Source organism: Cephus cinctus, unplaced genomic scaffold, assembly GCF_000341935.2.
Source record: "Cephus cinctus unplaced genomic scaffold, Ccin1 Ccin1_scaffold0462, whole genome shotgun sequence".
Classification (NCBI taxonomy): domain Eukaryota; kingdom Metazoa; phylum Arthropoda; class Insecta; order Hymenoptera; family Cephidae; genus Cephus; species Cephus cinctus.
In genome coordinates this window covers 99,447-115,399 of record NW_014333138.1, presented here as the reverse complement: position 1 = coordinate 115,399, position 15,953 = coordinate 99,447, and the positions used below count along the sequence as shown (strand labels likewise).

At 36.2% G+C, this 15,953-nt stretch overlaps 2 protein-coding genes and 1 long non-coding RNA gene across 13 annotated transcripts; 1 reads left to right on the top strand and 2 right to left on the bottom strand.

Moving 5' to 3' along the window:
• Positions 1 to 131: 131 nt before the first annotated feature.
• Positions 132 to 5,362, bottom strand: LOC107268001. Of its 3 annotated transcripts, XR_003059770.1 has the most exons (5): positions 4,085 to 5,362; positions 3,702 to 3,868; positions 3,323 to 3,603; positions 1,909 to 1,958; positions 132 to 651 (listed from the first exon to the last, which is right to left on the bottom strand). It is a non-coding gene; the product is annotated as an uncharacterized LOC107268001 (long non-coding RNA). The 3 variants fall into 3 exon arrangements; XR_003059771.1 differs by lacking the exon at positions 132 to 651 and having other exon boundaries at positions 1,825 to 1,958; XR_003059772.1 differs by lacking the exon at positions 132 to 651 and having other exon boundaries at positions 1,825 to 1,958; positions 3,459 to 3,603.
• LOC107267996 lies at positions 1,423 to 12,056 on the top strand. 8 transcript variants are annotated; one of them, XM_015740265.2, is made up of 6 exons: positions 1,423 to 1,560; positions 2,595 to 2,624; positions 5,369 to 5,408; positions 5,491 to 5,589; positions 5,981 to 10,562; positions 11,962 to 12,056. In XM_015740265.2, exons 3-5 carry the CDS (start codon positions 5,393 to 5,395, stop codon positions 10,384 to 10,386), a joined length of 4,521 nt encoding a protein of 1,506 aa, XP_015595751.1. In that variant the 5' UTR covers positions 1,423 to 1,560; positions 2,595 to 2,624; positions 5,369 to 5,392; the 3' UTR covers positions 10,387 to 10,562; positions 11,962 to 12,056. The 8 variants fall into 8 exon arrangements, with proteins under 8 accessions (XP_015595751.1, XP_015595750.1, XP_015595749.1 ...); XM_025085244.1 differs by lacking the exon at positions 1,423 to 1,560 and adding an exon at positions 1,652 to 1,690; XM_015740266.2 differs by lacking the exon at positions 1,423 to 1,560 and adding an exon at positions 1,728 to 1,837.
• Positions 12,057 to 13,882: 1,826 nt separating this feature from the next.
• LOC107267998 (geminin) lies at positions 13,883 to 15,922 on the bottom strand. 2 transcript variants are annotated; one of them, XM_015740272.2, is made up of 5 exons: positions 15,680 to 15,922; positions 15,171 to 15,289; positions 14,983 to 15,119; positions 14,610 to 14,782; positions 13,883 to 14,534 (listed from the first exon to the last, which is right to left on the bottom strand). In XM_015740272.2, exons 1-5 carry the CDS (start codon positions 15,731 to 15,733, stop codon positions 14,475 to 14,477), a joined length of 543 nt encoding a protein of 180 aa, XP_015595758.1. In that variant the 5' UTR covers positions 15,734 to 15,922; the 3' UTR covers positions 13,883 to 14,474. The 2 variants fall into 2 exon arrangements, with proteins under 2 accessions (XP_015595758.1, XP_015595759.1); XM_015740273.2 differs by having other exon boundaries at positions 14,983 to 15,107; positions 15,680 to 15,921.
• Positions 15,923 to 15,953: the final 31 nt, after the last annotated feature.

Genomic DNA, 15,953 nt, shown 5'->3' with positions numbered 1-15,953 from the left:
ACGCGTTCTGATTGGTCGCATTACTGCAACTTCAACCTTGATTATCTCGAAATTTTCATATATGAAATAAAAAATGAAAATACACGTATTCATTAGAATTTGAAAAGGAATGTAACGCTGTTACTACAGTGCGTTTCATAACGAACACCTTGTATAATATTAATTTGTTTAATCCACTTTTCATTTCTCTCAATGTGCCTACCGGTAAAAGAATGAATACTTCTGTATATATTGTTCTCTGGATAATGTCCTATGCTACGAATTTCTAAATATGAATATGTATATCAAGATACAGGATACAGTAGTTTTTATCACGCTCGACCTATTGTATAAATTATAATTTCTCTCTGCACTGATATGCATACATATGTATAGCAAGACTGGTGTTACTCATTGATTCAGATAACAACCGAGTTGGCAGTAAGAATAAAGAAAATCCTTCGGATCAAAGATAGATTTACAAACGACATTGATCTTATTTAAATCAAAAGTCTTTAGATAGTCTTTCTATCGGTAATAATATAATATTATTAGGTAGCTGATTCAGAGATCTGAACTAAAATTAATTAAATAAACATTAGTTGATCAGCAGAAATTAAACTTGAACAATTACAACAGTAGCAATTAGAAGTCCCTGAAGCGTATTATTTTCTGCAAGAAGAAAGAGAATTAATATATATATATATCGTAAATACAATTCACGAATCACCCGCTCTAGTTAATTGTAATTGAAAATTATTAGCTATCCCATGTATATTAAACAATAATAATATATTAGCTACAGTCATTGAATATTTAACACAGTAAAATCTATCACCGAGAAACTACCAAGCCTGTCACTATGTAATAACCACTAGCTTCACTCGTAATCACCACAAGGAAATTATCCTAATAGATCCGAATTAGGTAAACGGTACATACAAAGGAAATGGTCATAGCCTAGTAAAGCATCCGCGAAGCCGAGATGTTCTTGCGTGTAAAAGTATAATGAGAATAAAAAAAAAAGATGCATAGAGCCACACAGATAAAGATGTGCGCAAGAAAAGTGGTACAGAAATAAAAGTTAAAGAAGGAGAATAGATTGAAAAATGCACGAAGAACACCGGGCTATCTATGGATATGAAAGATGGATGAATTATGAGTACTGGGGAGGGAGTTCATTTACGGGAAATTAAGGTATAGCCAGGAGGTTGAGGTAACAGCAATAACTCCGCTATTTCGAGAGATCTAATTTGGTCCGAGTGATGCCATACTTCAGCGCCGGCAAGAAGAGAGAAGAAGTTCTAGTCTGCCGCGCAGTCGCCACGCAGCACGCTGGCCAAAAACCTACAACCACCGCCGTCACCGCCACCACCACCACCACCACCACCACCACCACTACCACCACCATAATCATCATCATCATCACAACAACAACCACCACCATCGACTACGCCATCAACGTCACAAAAACACCATAATCGCTCAACATCACAAACATCCATACGAAGACCATAAACACCTTTATACTACTAAAGAATAGAATCCATCGTCGACGCCGCTGCCTACCAACCCTCCAAGGTAAATTCTTCTTTCTCTTTCCACTTCGAATCCGACGAAAATTCTATTTCGTTATAACGTTTCTGTACCTCGAGCTGCTTGGCCGAACATCGGAGACCCTCGCACTGCAATTATTCTTAGAGTACCAAAAGTACTTTTTTTTCCTTGAGATTTTTTTGTTCTTTGGTGGTGGTGTGTCGAGTTTATTTGATTCCTTTTTGATTTTATTAACTGTGGGGATGTTCTTGATTTTTCTTGTGATGGGTGCGGTGTTGTGAGATTTGGTTTTTTCATTGGGGTATGGATTTATTCGCTCATTATATTTTTTCTTACTCGAGATTTAACCGTGCGGTATGCTGGTCTCCTTACCATAAAAGGCGGCGATTACTTTCTGGTGATTCTTTCCGAAATTTCTTGGCCTGTAAAATTCAAGAGAGAGTTCATTAAAATTACATTTAGGAAAAATCTAGTGCGTGCGGTTGAGACGAGAGAAATTTAGATGCGTGACATTCCCAGCCATAAAAGGCTCGATTGACATTTTTCTTATGGCTAATTTTTGTGAAGCTAACTATGATCTAGATTGATGATTAATGGTTTTAGTTTCGTTCCTCGTTTCTTACATTCTCTTTTTACTATAATTCAGTATGATTAATTGACTTCTCAAATTACCAGACAGTGAGAGACCGAAGATTGAGAAAAGTTTTGAAATGTTTTTCTTGCCAGACTTTTCAGACATTCAACTTCATTCATTTAATTGCTAATATTTACAGCTGTCAATTTGTTTTTAAAAAGTCTTGACTTTACGCACGATTTTAAGTATTTAGAATTATTGTTCTCCTTTCAGAGAAATAATTTGGAGTCACTCCTAGGACAAATTTCAAATTTCGATATGCCAATTTTCTAATACTGCCACTAAATAGTATTCCTTTCACAGAGGCACTAATATTTACAGTAACATATTTGCGTTTAAGTTTGCACGCACAATTAGCGAGAATCTAGAGGTAAGCAGAATTCTTTGACACGCAAGAGCTAACGACGCGCTTTCTTCCTTTTAGATCTAAAGGATGTTATCCTCATTTTCAAGGGCAAGTAACCTTATAAGCTTATAACTTTGCTAAAAAAATAATTCTTTAATTACATATCAATTCTAAGAACGATGCTAATAATTATACTTTGATCACGTATGTGTTTTCACTAGAGGATAAAACCCATGAGAACAGAATTGGGGATAATTCCACACAAAACAAAAACCTAGGAAGTCTCATTTGCCTGATGACAAAGGAACATAAATCTGATGACTAACAGTGCATTCCGTAGAGTGCAGTTTTGCAATCGACATGAGTTTCGAACGTACTCTGAACAGTGCGTCACACTAAGAATAATTTAGTTGGATAATATCATATAAAACCATTTAGTCAGACACGAACAAAAAACCTATCAATTACTACAAAATCAGAGTAAAACTCATAGATCTAAAAATACCAGTCGGTATCAATACTTCAAATTATTTTGCTCTCACCTACATACAATAATTCAAAATAAAATTGTCTCTCAATGAAAAAGTTAAATAAAAATTCTAGGCAACTCCAGAAAAAAGGAACTGTGGAACTTTTCACGATCAAAGTCGTCACGTGTTCCATACGTGAAATTTTCACTAGCGTTGAATTTTAAGCGAGTAATTATTAATATGAGTATTGAGAATGATAATGAGATTATGTGAAACAGGGTGAACTGCCATGGCTAACATGGATCTCTTCACCTGCATCATCATCGATCGTTTTACCTAAAAATACGTGGATGATCGTAAAATATTTAGGTAAAACTGTCGAAGGCTGACGTTAGTTTGCCCGGTTGGTATACATATAATGTATGAAATTATTTATAGAAGACGGCCTCGTGGCCCCAAGTTCTACACTCACTACCGTTTACCGTAGTCCCGCGTGCACTGACCACCATCTTCTTTCCTCTCTTTCATTTGCCCTCTCTCTTTCTCTCTCTCTGCCTATTTCTTACAGATTCATTTCTTCCACTTTTTGTTCTCTTTCCATGTTCCTCATTATGGACCTGTAAGGTAAAGAATACAATTTCATTAGTTTCTTTGTAACTATATCGTGATGATCAATGATTATTTATTTTCTATATTATTATTTATATATTTATACCCAATGAGAAAACTACTTGTGTTAACTAATGTGAACGACAAAAAGTATAACTAGCCGAACGGTGTCCTACGAAGAATGTCTACAATGTCTTCTCTTCTCATTCTCTTTCTCTTCCCACTTCGTCACCATTGTTCCAACTTTGGCGAGGCACATCGTGCTGTCTTATTCTGTGAATGAATATTATTAGAGTATTCTATATGCGTGCAAATATTCTAGGAGACTACGTAATCCGTGTCAGTGATACTAGATTTTTTTTTTTGAATTTTGTCAAAAAGCTGTTTAGACGCATTTAGAAAAAAAAAAAAAAATTAAAATGTCACAGTTCACTGTACTCGAAGTCTCGATTTGTTCTTTATCTTTTTACCAACTCATTGTGAACTAACTATTCATTGTGAACATACTCTTCATTAGTCTTTTTCATAGTTTCTTTGTATTCCTTCTACTTTTATTGTCCCTTCCGTCAACGCATGCCTAATGCCTCATGTCATCCAACAAGGCGACATCCAAGACCCAAAAAGTTCGTTGTATTTACCACACGTTGTATCTCATTGTTTTGTCTTTCCTCGGATCTACTTTTCAATGACTCCCACGTAGCATGGTAAAAGCTTCAAAATAATTCGTCATTTGAGCTCCATTAAAGTTCAGAGATACATTCACTAAGGAGTGGGTAGCTGCATAATCTGCAAAAGGGAAACAGTTGATAAAAACTTGTTGCAGGGTAAACTTCTGTATAATTTAAAACAGGTATCGTCTGAGTAACAAGTAGAACCTTCAGGTTCACACTAATTCTGTACTAATTGAGTTCCGAAGTCATTAGTCATCTGAGTTCATCCTACTTTTACATGTGTAAAATAGTTCAACGTTGATGCTGCCAAAATCACAGTCCACCGGTACCATTTAGCAATTTAGAAAATTGTATTATACGACAAATAACTAGAGTAAATTTTATGACGTGAGGATGCGTAAGTCTCTCGTGACTTCCGTATAGTAAAATTAACCAATAAGGCAGAAGTATAACATGTCTAGTAAAGTATAGTGATGAGCCCATGCTGCAACCCACAAAATTAGTAAGAATTCTCTGTTTACTCAAAACAGGTCAAAGTTATTTTCGCACGTGATAATTCGCTGGCAATGCCTGTGCTACGTGGTGTACTAGTTTTCTCCACGTGTGCTGGTCAAACGTTTGCTTAAATAATGATGATCGTTTAAAATAAACATAGAATGCGCTTCCTTTAATTATAAAAAATATATGATACTAAATACGTAAAATAGTATATATGCAATTTGATGGAGTATTCAATATGACAATGGCAACAGTGATTTTGAGCGTAACTTTTGCTTCTCTTCCGTAAATTTTCCAACCCCGAAAACCGTCTCCATGAATTTTAAATAGTCGCGAAAATTCATTCTATTTTAAATCCGTCCTGACCTTGAAGCACATTGTAATTCCATCACACGAGAACTTCCCGAACCATTTTCAACTCTTACAACGCAGATTGAAACGACGCAGATACTAATAAAAGAATGGATTGCTGGCGTTTGATTTATTCAGAGAAATAAAACATGATTGCTAAATCCCTCGCACTTGGCCACTCATTGCAGTCTAAACTTCGTCCTCAAGACAACTGAATAATTTGACGATTATTATTTTAACTTCTTCGTTTCAGGCGAATCAACAGTGAACTGCCCTAATGTCGGAAACGGAAGGTGAGAAAAAGAATCATTTTAAAGATATAAAGATATATAAAAATAAGCCGATATAAAAAATCGAATTCATTTGCAATTGCAGAAATTCAATCTGCAGCTGATAGTGAATCCAGTGACGCTGAGAGTTCACGACCTGACGAAGATGATACAGAGAAAGCAGATGTTGCCACACCAGAACCAGGTTCGTTCGCAGGTTAATTTACTTCAATAAATTAAAAAAAAATGTAAATTTAGCTTTTAGTACCACTGACGTTGCTTATCCTGGCCAACAGACAGATGTCTAGTATTATTTTAAGAGATGTGGAAAATTGGCGTACCAGATTGATCCAGGAAAAGAATTGGCATGAGATCAAATTTGATTTTCCAGTACTTCAAAAATGTCCTCAGAGTCTTTGTCCTGGTCTTTCTTGTGAAGCAAATAAAGATCGCTGAGTAAAATCCTCATGTCTCCACTATATAAATAGAAGCAAAAAAGAAAATTACAAGATTGACAAGTCATTCACGCGTAAAACCTAAGTTGCACCAAGCCTTTGTATAACAAGAAAAGAAAATCATTTCACTTCTGCCAACAGAAAGTACTCCAACGCCGAAGAACGAGGATCCTGTGCCCAGTAGCGTCGTAGCAGCAGAGAGCGGAAGTCCTGCGAACCCATCACAGTCGTCATGCCCTGAACGAGGGAAGGCTGGTGAGTGCAATTTGTTGCCCGTATTAGTAGAGAGACTACGTTCGGCCTTGGAGCTGTCGTGTTCGAGTCAAAGCAGCGAGGAGCCAATTCCACCAGAAGATTCCGGACTGGAATCTGAGGAGGATCTAAGGATGTGGGCGTCCGGTCTTAGTCCGGAACGTAGTCCTCGTCAATTGGATTTGAAGTTTCTTGAAGATCTTCTACTCTCTGATCTGCAAACAGCGCTTAGTCGTCTACAGGACACACTTAAAAGGGTCGACGCTTCAACACTCATAAAATACAGTTCTACATTGGATCCTGGCAACAAGTTACACCTTTTGCGACTCATCAGCAATCTACTAAGCAAATTGAAGATTCCTGAGGAAGTGAAGCAAGTGACGCCTGCTAAAGTTACGCCTAACAAAAGAAGAAGAACGGATAGACATACTATAGGCGTAACGAGCGAGGAACTTGCCAGGGCTAGAAAGTGGCTCGAGGAAAAGAATCTTAATGAACCGATAATTAATAAGGTTGAAAATAATGAACCTGTCCACGATGCCAGTACTCATCAGAAGGAAGTTAATAAAGTTAATAATAAAGTTAATGTGGAACCTGTGATGATTACGTCAGTGCCACCGCCAGTTATTCCACCAGTGATAGAACCCTCGAAGAATAACCCAATTGTGAAGCCCTCAAGTCCTCAAGAAGAGATTCCTATTCCTAATTTTTATGTGCAGCCTGCGCCTAGCAGCAGATATAACAAGTTCCTGGAGAAGAAAACAAAGATCAAACGTGCCAACACTATTGATATTCCAAATTATATGAAGTTACAAGCTGAGAATGGCATGGCTTTGAAGAGACCAATTAATATCGGTGATAAGACTCCTAGTGGAGCAAATATTGTGCCTAATTTTCAAGCCAGGACTGAAAGTGATAAAAAGTTTTTGGCTCTTTTCAATAAGAACAACGATCCGGGCACAGTGAACACAGGATTGCCTTTTCGTAGCTTCAATAATTCAGCAGCTGATAGAAATTGGAACAGCAGGTTCTCCAATATTAAAACTGCTTTTGATAAGCACGACGATGGGAATGTGAAGAGTCCGGGCATTAAGAGAAACGAAAATCCTTTTGGATTTAGGAAAAGCGGATCCAGGGACCCAGAAGATTATTCCGTATTAAAAAATAAATTCCAAAATGGATTTACTGGAACTCAGAATCAAACAGTAGCAAAAAATAAATTTGTACATGAAACTAAGGAGCCTCAAACTTATGCAGGACCAAAAAATCAATTTTTATCCGGCAACAAAACAGTAGAGAATCAATTTGGCGTCAAAAGGCAATTTTTACCAAATAGTGGAAATTCAGAAAACCATCTAGGATCAAGGATTCAATTCCCACCGATGTCCAAACAGCCAGAAAATCATAAAGAACCAAAATATCAATATCTACCGAAATCCGTAAATTCTGAAGCGTACTCAGGAATCAAAAATAAATTCACGGCAGGATCTCAAAATCAAGAGAGCCATCAAGTATACAAAAATAAATTTCACCAAGATTTGAGGAACCACAATGACCATGTGGGAACTCAAAATTCGGAACCCAACGACACAGAGGATCAAGAAGGCGTAGTAGTTGGTTCTTTACGACTTCCTTTTAATCCGGGAAAGCAAATATCAACTGGATTTACACACGCTCCAACGTCGCCCTTTCAAAAAATTGAGAAACCTAATAGGAACGACCCCCCTTCGTTTCCAAAGCCAAATTACTTGCCAAAATCTGGAAGTTTGCTGCAAGCAAAAGTGAAAATGTTCGACCAAGAGAAACAAGATCAACCAAATTATCCGAAGTACAAACCTAAACCCAATAAGATTCCTGAAAATGTTTATCAGATCGGAAAATCCGAAAAAATTACTGATCATGGCACATTTAATTATAATTCGTTCTGCAAGCAATTTGTACCAAACAAAAATGAATCAAAATTGGGAAATAACGCCTACCCGCAATCCGTGGTTAGTGCAGCTACAACGAAACTAATAATGCATATTGATAAAAATAAACCAAAGTGTCCTACTGTGACGACTCCGGATACACCAAAGCAGAATCCATTCAAAGATCTACGAAGAAAATCCATTGATACGGAACATGTACCTCCTTCTGATTCTGGAGAGAATTATTCTTTACGCATAGGACCTGTTCATAATATTATTAATGAATCAAAGGTTAATTATTTGAATAAGACTCACCAACCAATATTTTTGAAAATACAAAATGCTCAAGATGACCAAGAGACTCGTGGCGGAGAAAACAAAATATTGAATGGTGTACAAAGTTACAATGGAAACAGACTTTTGTACAGTGATGCAACAACAGCGAAGGACCATCAGAGCAACAACTATCAATTTGCAAAAAATTATCAACAAGCACCAACAAGCACAAGTATGGGTTATTCAAGACAGAATAGTTCTGAAAAACATAATTATAATGGAAAGCAAAGTGTTCCTGAGCGACAAAAATACAATGAAATTGCGAATTACCCTGAAAAGCAGATTTACGATAACGCAATACAAAGTTTCCCTGACAGACAAAAACAAAGTCAAACATACAGTGTACAAAGTTACTCAAAGAAACCAAATCAGTGCTGCGGTCATCCAAATTATGCAGGAAAAGAAAGTCAACCTGATAGAAGAGCATTCGAGAAACAACAGATTTATGGAACACAAAACATTGTTGAAAAAGAAAATCAAAATTATTCAAGCCTTCCTGAAAAGCAACATCAAAGCTATACTGCTCCGACCATTTCACAAAGTGGAAATCAACCTTATGTGCCACAAACTTATCCCTCACTGAAATATCCTGAGAAACAAATTTCAAATAATCCACAACAAACTCCAAATTTGCATTACAGTGAAAAAACGAAACAAGACCAGGATTCTGCACATTATACTACACCAGTAGAAAATGAACGCAAAGCTTCCATAGTCCCACATGATCTTCAAGAACAAAGTTATCAGCCTGTACCTATATTGCCAGAAACTACCCAAGAATTTTTAGATGATGAAAATATACAAAACCAGGATATTAGCTCAGAAGGAGTTGTAACTCGATACACATGTGCCATAGCAACAGTAGCCTCAGTGCCAGAAAGTCCTGACGAAGGACCTGAACAATCTTATTCGATACCAAAAGAAAAGAAGCTAGATGAAATCCAAAGACATAATTTGTTACAGCAAGAATTAATTAAAAAAGTTCAAGAATCTGAACAAATTCAATTAAATCCCTCCATGGCATCAAAAATAGTGTATCCTACCAGACCAACAGATTTACCAAAATCAGAATATCCAAGTAAAGCCTTTGAAATACCAAAACCAGAATATCCTGGTAATAGAGCTTACGAAGTATCTAAACCAGAGTATCCTTATGATTTACCAAAGTCAGATTATTGTGAAAAAAATTATAGCATTAAACCTGAACCAATTTCTGGTAGAAACGGACAAGAATCAAACAGTTCAGGAAGAATAAGATTAGAGATCGACTCCAGTAACACTGGAAAGATTAAACAAGAATTTGACTATCAAAATGTAGGAAGAATTCGACAAGACTCTAACAGTCCTCGAAGATTTAGTCAAGGTTCAACGAGTTCAGGAAAAATAAAGTACGAACCAGAATTTCCAAACTCCCATTCACCAAGTCCAGTTAGAAGTAAACCAGAACCAGTGATCGAGAATAACAACACCCAGGAGAAGATCAGTCTCTTTGAAGAGAGATCATCAGCAACACAGCATTTCAAACCAGTAACAGTACCAAAATCCCTGCCAAAAGTAAACGTAGTGACACCATCACAAATAGTAAAAATCACAAGGAATTCAAGTCCAATAGATACCAGTGACGAATACCTGATGTCCTGTTCGACAAAACCATCTCGATCAATAGTTTTATCAAAATCAGAATCCTGGCACCAGTTGGCTGTGGCGAGATCGAATGTCCATTCGACGTCAACATCGCCGACGAAACCGCCAAAACCCAGATCGCCATCCTTAAGATTAAACAAGCAATATGAAGCTTCTAGCTCGTCGGATACTGTAAAAAAAATGGAAGAAAGAATTCAACGATATTTCGAAAGTCCAACGAATCAAGAACCAAAGAGAGAATCGAAATCTAAGAGGCACTTCTCCTCGAAGAAGACCTACTCGGGATTAGCTAGAAGTAGAACAATGCCTCACATTGGCGAGGATGGAAAATTTGATGACGGAGATGTTGACAGGGTCTTTGACAGCCTCTTCAGAGAAGCAACCGGTGCCGATTCTCCATATTAATTGTTCCTAGTTAAAGACAATCATATTACTTAATTAATTCAGTGACTCCGACGAAACTCTTCTGTGTCGTGTCCGATGTGTGTTTCCGAAGCCCTGGGATTGCGAGAGGCGGACCTTCTACTTCTTCTACTTCTTCCTACTCTTCTTCTTGTTTTCTTTTGGCAGCCCCGAACGCAGTGAGTTCCTTTTGTTTTATTCTTCTCTTCACTCACATATCGCGTCTCAAGGGGTTCAATTTCTTTCGTTATTACTTTTTGTTTTTCTTTTTATTGCTTTTTCATATCAACCTTTGTTCTCAAGAATCACCATTACGACAATTTTATATAGAATTTTTTGATTTACGATTATTATGCGCGGTACGTTAAAAATAGGATTTTTCTTGTGTGCAGTTTCTAGCTCGAGGTTTGCGTAGATTTTAGATTGTGAGTTTCATTAACTCTCGGCTAGTTTAATATTACACTTTGTTTTTCTCCTATTCCTGATTACTCTCTTATATAAAATGAGACCTAGTGTGTAATTTTTACAGTAGAGAGTTTGCTACACAGATTATACCTTAATATTCTAATTTAGAGCATTTTTCTTTAATGAGAAACAAATTAAAACAAATCAAAGAAAACCGTACCCCATGTACTACTGAAGCATTAGTAATCAGATGGAACTGGGTAGCCAGTATTATAATTGAAAAAATCGAAGATCAGTAATTCTTTTGATTTTTGAAAATCATTTCTTGGGGAACCTGGAAGATTGATCGATCCGGTTATTTTTTATCTGAATAAAAATAGAAAATCGTGCCAGGCGCAACTCGACAGAATTAGTATCATAAATTTGGGTCATCCGCCGCCAAGGAACACCTATTTTTTGTACGTCACGCCACTTCATTCTTTGCTCATTTTTTTTGGCACAGTGATAGCGGTGGTAGAAAACCACCTCGGATATAAAATTTTGTTTTTCAATATTTTCGTCTAAATTTTTTCATTTTTTTCATTACCCAACTTCGGGAACACGCACCTCACGCAACACTAAAATTCAGTCATTAAATACGATGATCGTTAACAAACAATGGCTGTTGAAATCCATTAAACCAACACAACATTCCTCTCAGCAAAAAACATTAAAATTCCAATCGGAAAGGCAAAATTTTTCTTGGCGGTTCTCGGATTCCTCGAGTGGGACGTGTAAACGCAACAAATATAAATGACTAGAGACAAGTTGAAAGACAAGGGTAAGCGGACAAGAATAAATTTCAAAAAGATCGGTCTGACAAGAGACGATGCTCTATGGCGGAGTGAAAAAAATGAATTAAACACAATCACACAATGCAACGTACACATGAAAAAGTTTTTATATAGATGACGTGTTGCAAAGTGAGAACAGGTGTGAACCACAGAGATGCACAATGATAACGGCGCGAGTAATAAATAGTAACCGTGAAATGTATATATGTATATTAATGTGTTCGACATACATACAGTGCATGCGTCGTGCCTTACATTAATAAAACCGTAATGATTAATACACATAACGAATGCGGAGTGTTGACAAGCTCTTAAGTAACCAACAAAGTCATTTTTTCAGCGCCAAAGAAGCCCATGTCGCCATTTGCTAAATTTCGCCAACTCGATCGACAGAACAGCGCTCCCCGTTCGCCAAGGTATTGCGCCATTATTACTTAACTGTAATCAATCAGACTCATCATTAAAACCTGCAGCAACGATATTGAAGTATGTAATTAAACTACAGCACTCCGAAATCACCAGGGAAGGATTTTCAGTTTAAGTTTACTGATCCCGTGGTGCAGAATAATGCGGTTCATATCAAAGAACGATTATTGGCATGGTGTCGAGCGAAAACTAAGGAGTACGAGGTAATTAAAATTACTTTTTATACGATAATTAAGAATATTTTCAGAAATATTACTCTAACGAGTGAATCGTGTACTCTTGTCGCAACAGAATGTGCAGTTAGATAATTTCTCGACGAGCTGGAGCAATGGATTGGCCTTCTGCGCTTTGATCCATCACTTCAGGCCCGATGCCTTCGATTACCACAGTCTACGTCCTGAAGATCGCAGAAAGAACTTCGAATTGGCCTTCACCAAAGCCGAGTAAGTTATTCGTATTATTGATTAAAAGATACAAGAAAAAAACCGCTTACCACATAAAGACATAATAAAATCCTTGTGGAGCAAAATAGTCCAAATATATTTAAATATAATCAAATCTTCCAAGAATGTTTTCTATAAATTATATTATAATTAGAAAATAATTAAATAATTGCAATTAGCTACAATTAACTGTTAGAAAATATTTTCCTGTTGACTTATTATTATTAGGGTTAGTGCTTCTATAACGCGTGAATCCAACTTCATTGAACGGTCCAGATTCGACCCCGCAACGATTTGTTAATATAATTGAATATTTATATTAAGTTTTTATTCTTTTTTTTTCATTTTTAGCGAAGTAGCAGGTATCGCTCCACTACTCGACGTCGAGGATATGGTGATGATGCGCCGCCCGGATTGGAAATGCGTTTTTACCTACGTCCAATCTATTTATCGCCGCTTTAAGGACGAAGATTGACGCTTTTGCGTTGAACAGATTGTTTATCTATGTTATTGTTATCATATTGTCTTTGTTTCTTTATCATGTTTTTCTATTACTGCGCGTAATCTTACTTATCCTTCAATTTTTTCACGTGTAACACTGGCTGCTCTCCGCGACCATTACGGACTTCTTTTTTCTGTATAGTTTTGTATTCCGGGCGTCACTGTACTGCAAAGATATAATATATATGTTTATATATTTACAATGAAGCAGACTGTATGCCACGTACCAAGTACTCCAAGTACTTTATGCTTACAAGAACCAATTACTTCCTTGTAAAATAGAAAGAGAAGGAAATATGTATTACTCCCTCTTTCTTCAACTAATTCATGCTTCCTAAGGGATTAATGGTAATGTCTTAACAATAGCCGATGTCCTAAAGATAAGATAGCCTCTATTATAGAATACTTATATTGTTACGAGTATTTTACATCAGCTGAGTCATTGCAGGGGTAGCGTAGGTAAGTATAGATAATCGATCTATAATGAATACCTGAATGTACGGCTAAAGTAATCGCGGGACTTGACAACAATAAAGCTATACTGAAATTCTTTTATTACACAAAAATCAATAGGATTTTCTTATATTATTCTATTCGTGAAAACCAGACTCTTTTGAGTTGCTGTGGTAATATTCGTTAACGTTGAATTACATTAAAAATGATTTAATGAATGTTAGAGAAATTTTTCTTTTCAATAAATATTATTTAAACATAGGGAGCGACCGTAGCCCAATCATTAGAGTAGCGGATTCACGACCGAAAGGTTCTCGGAATTCGCGCCCAGCTTCAATCTTGATTATATAAGACTAGTTACTGGCACATGTCCCCCATTGGGGATACAGCCATAAGGAAAGGATGGAAGGATGTTACTCAAACATACCGATGAATATATAATTTGCACATTTCTATTTTCTAGTCTCAGTCGTATTTTCTACTCTCAGAGTCTGCAATCTGTCGAACTAAATAATTCTTTGTAAAAATAAGATAAACTTATATACGAGCAATGTACTGAAGGAGAACTTAATGATTAACATTAATTAGCTTCTTTTTCGTCGATTCTAACTTTTTAATCAAATATACATTGGTACACATTACGTTCGAGATGGACCCCATTTTCTTACTATATTAATCAGATGCATAACGAACACTAGGATTACAGATTTCTTTCTTAATTAAAACAAACACGTGCACGCACACAGATATGAACTAATCACTTGAGAAGTAAGATTTTTTAATGACAAAAGAAATGGTTGCAGGAATGAAATGTAACAAAAATTATAACTAACTTCACCACCCTAACACTCGAGATCCTTAACGATAATGATAATGTTAATCTTATTTGAAGATCTAGCTCTTTACATTATAAGTCCACCTCGAACTTCCATAAGATTTAAATTATTTCATAGCAGTAGTAACAATTTCAAGGACTTATTTGAAGGATTTATGGCGAGCAAAATAAGAAGTTGGGAAACGAATAATCATATTACAGCGCACTGTCCTCAAGAGAATTGTTGATGTCACTACGATCTTCGCCAATCATTTCCTGAAGTAGAAGAAACATATTTAATTTCTGTCGAAAATTAAGGGTAATTATAAGATAAATAAGAAATTTATATACCTGTAAAACTTCAACAAGCGCTCGGGTTTCGTCAAGCATTTCCTTGCAAATGCGATTTTCTTCTTCGAGCTTCTGTACTCGTTCTGTGAGCTCTTTGTTTTCTTCTAAGGCATCATCTAGAGCTATTCGTCGTCTTTCGGCGAGAACTTTCCAATAATTTTCACTAGGTCCAGCTTCACGCGATATGACATTTTAAATTAATTTTATTATTCACTCAGATAAGCAAATGTTAATGTATTTATTTTTTACTTTTTGTCAAAATCCTTGGCAGCGCAAAGGCACAGAAAATACAGTAGATTCAATTACTCCAGATGTAAATGTTCATACTTGACACAGTTGTATAAGGATATATAAATTTCATAGGATTGCTTACCTTCAGAAGTCAAATCTTCTACTTTAATATTTATTTTTTCACCCCAGGCAGTTTGCACAGCCCTGTCCTTATATGTAATCTTTTTACGTTTAGTAATTTCGTTCTTCATCTTGTCTGTCATCTCACTAGAAACATGACTGACATTTAACAAATATTTCATTAGCTTTTATGCTAACAATGATAGTTACTCCTTAAATGCTTCTTTGCCCAATGCCGTGGATCTTAAAATTCTCCCTGCCCCCACCAGATTTTCCTTGTCCGTTGCAGCTTGTTGAAGAACATGCAATGATTTCCTGGTTTTAACGTCCTGAAATTAATAACTAACATTAATTCAAACAACCAACTAGACAAAAAAGTTATAGATACATTGAAAACTCCAAATTTCTAAAGTAATCAAGTTAATATATCTTCAACCTTAGAATTGAGTTTAGACAACAACAAAAAGAATTGTTCAAATGCTCTATTGAAAAAATGGTCGTTTTTCTAATGGCAACAAAACTTACTCAAATATTCAATGACCGTTAGTGAATAAAAAAAAATGGCCGTTATATTATTAACAAATATTATGCAATATAACATACAGTAAATACTTTTTCGAACAGATCAGACAATTCTCTACTTTCTTAAAAATTGTATAAAAATTTTATATTGAATATACTTCAAGTGAAATTTTAGTAATAGCGTGATCCACACTAACCTCGACGACAGAATTTTTGGCGGCGGAGACTTTAGTCGTGCCTCCAGGTTTCATGATTCGCTATGGCTAGTCACAAGAAATATGCCTCGAGCGTGGCTCCCACTCAAGATATTGTACTGCACTTTACGCTATTCTACGCACTCAAATAATGTTCGGTGCCTCTCAAAAATTTGTAACCGATTCTTCTTCCTTTTCCTTCAGTTGTCTTTGGCGGCTTTATCATCTCTGGCTTTATATTTGTATACCTATAAGTATACTAGATGGGAAACTAACT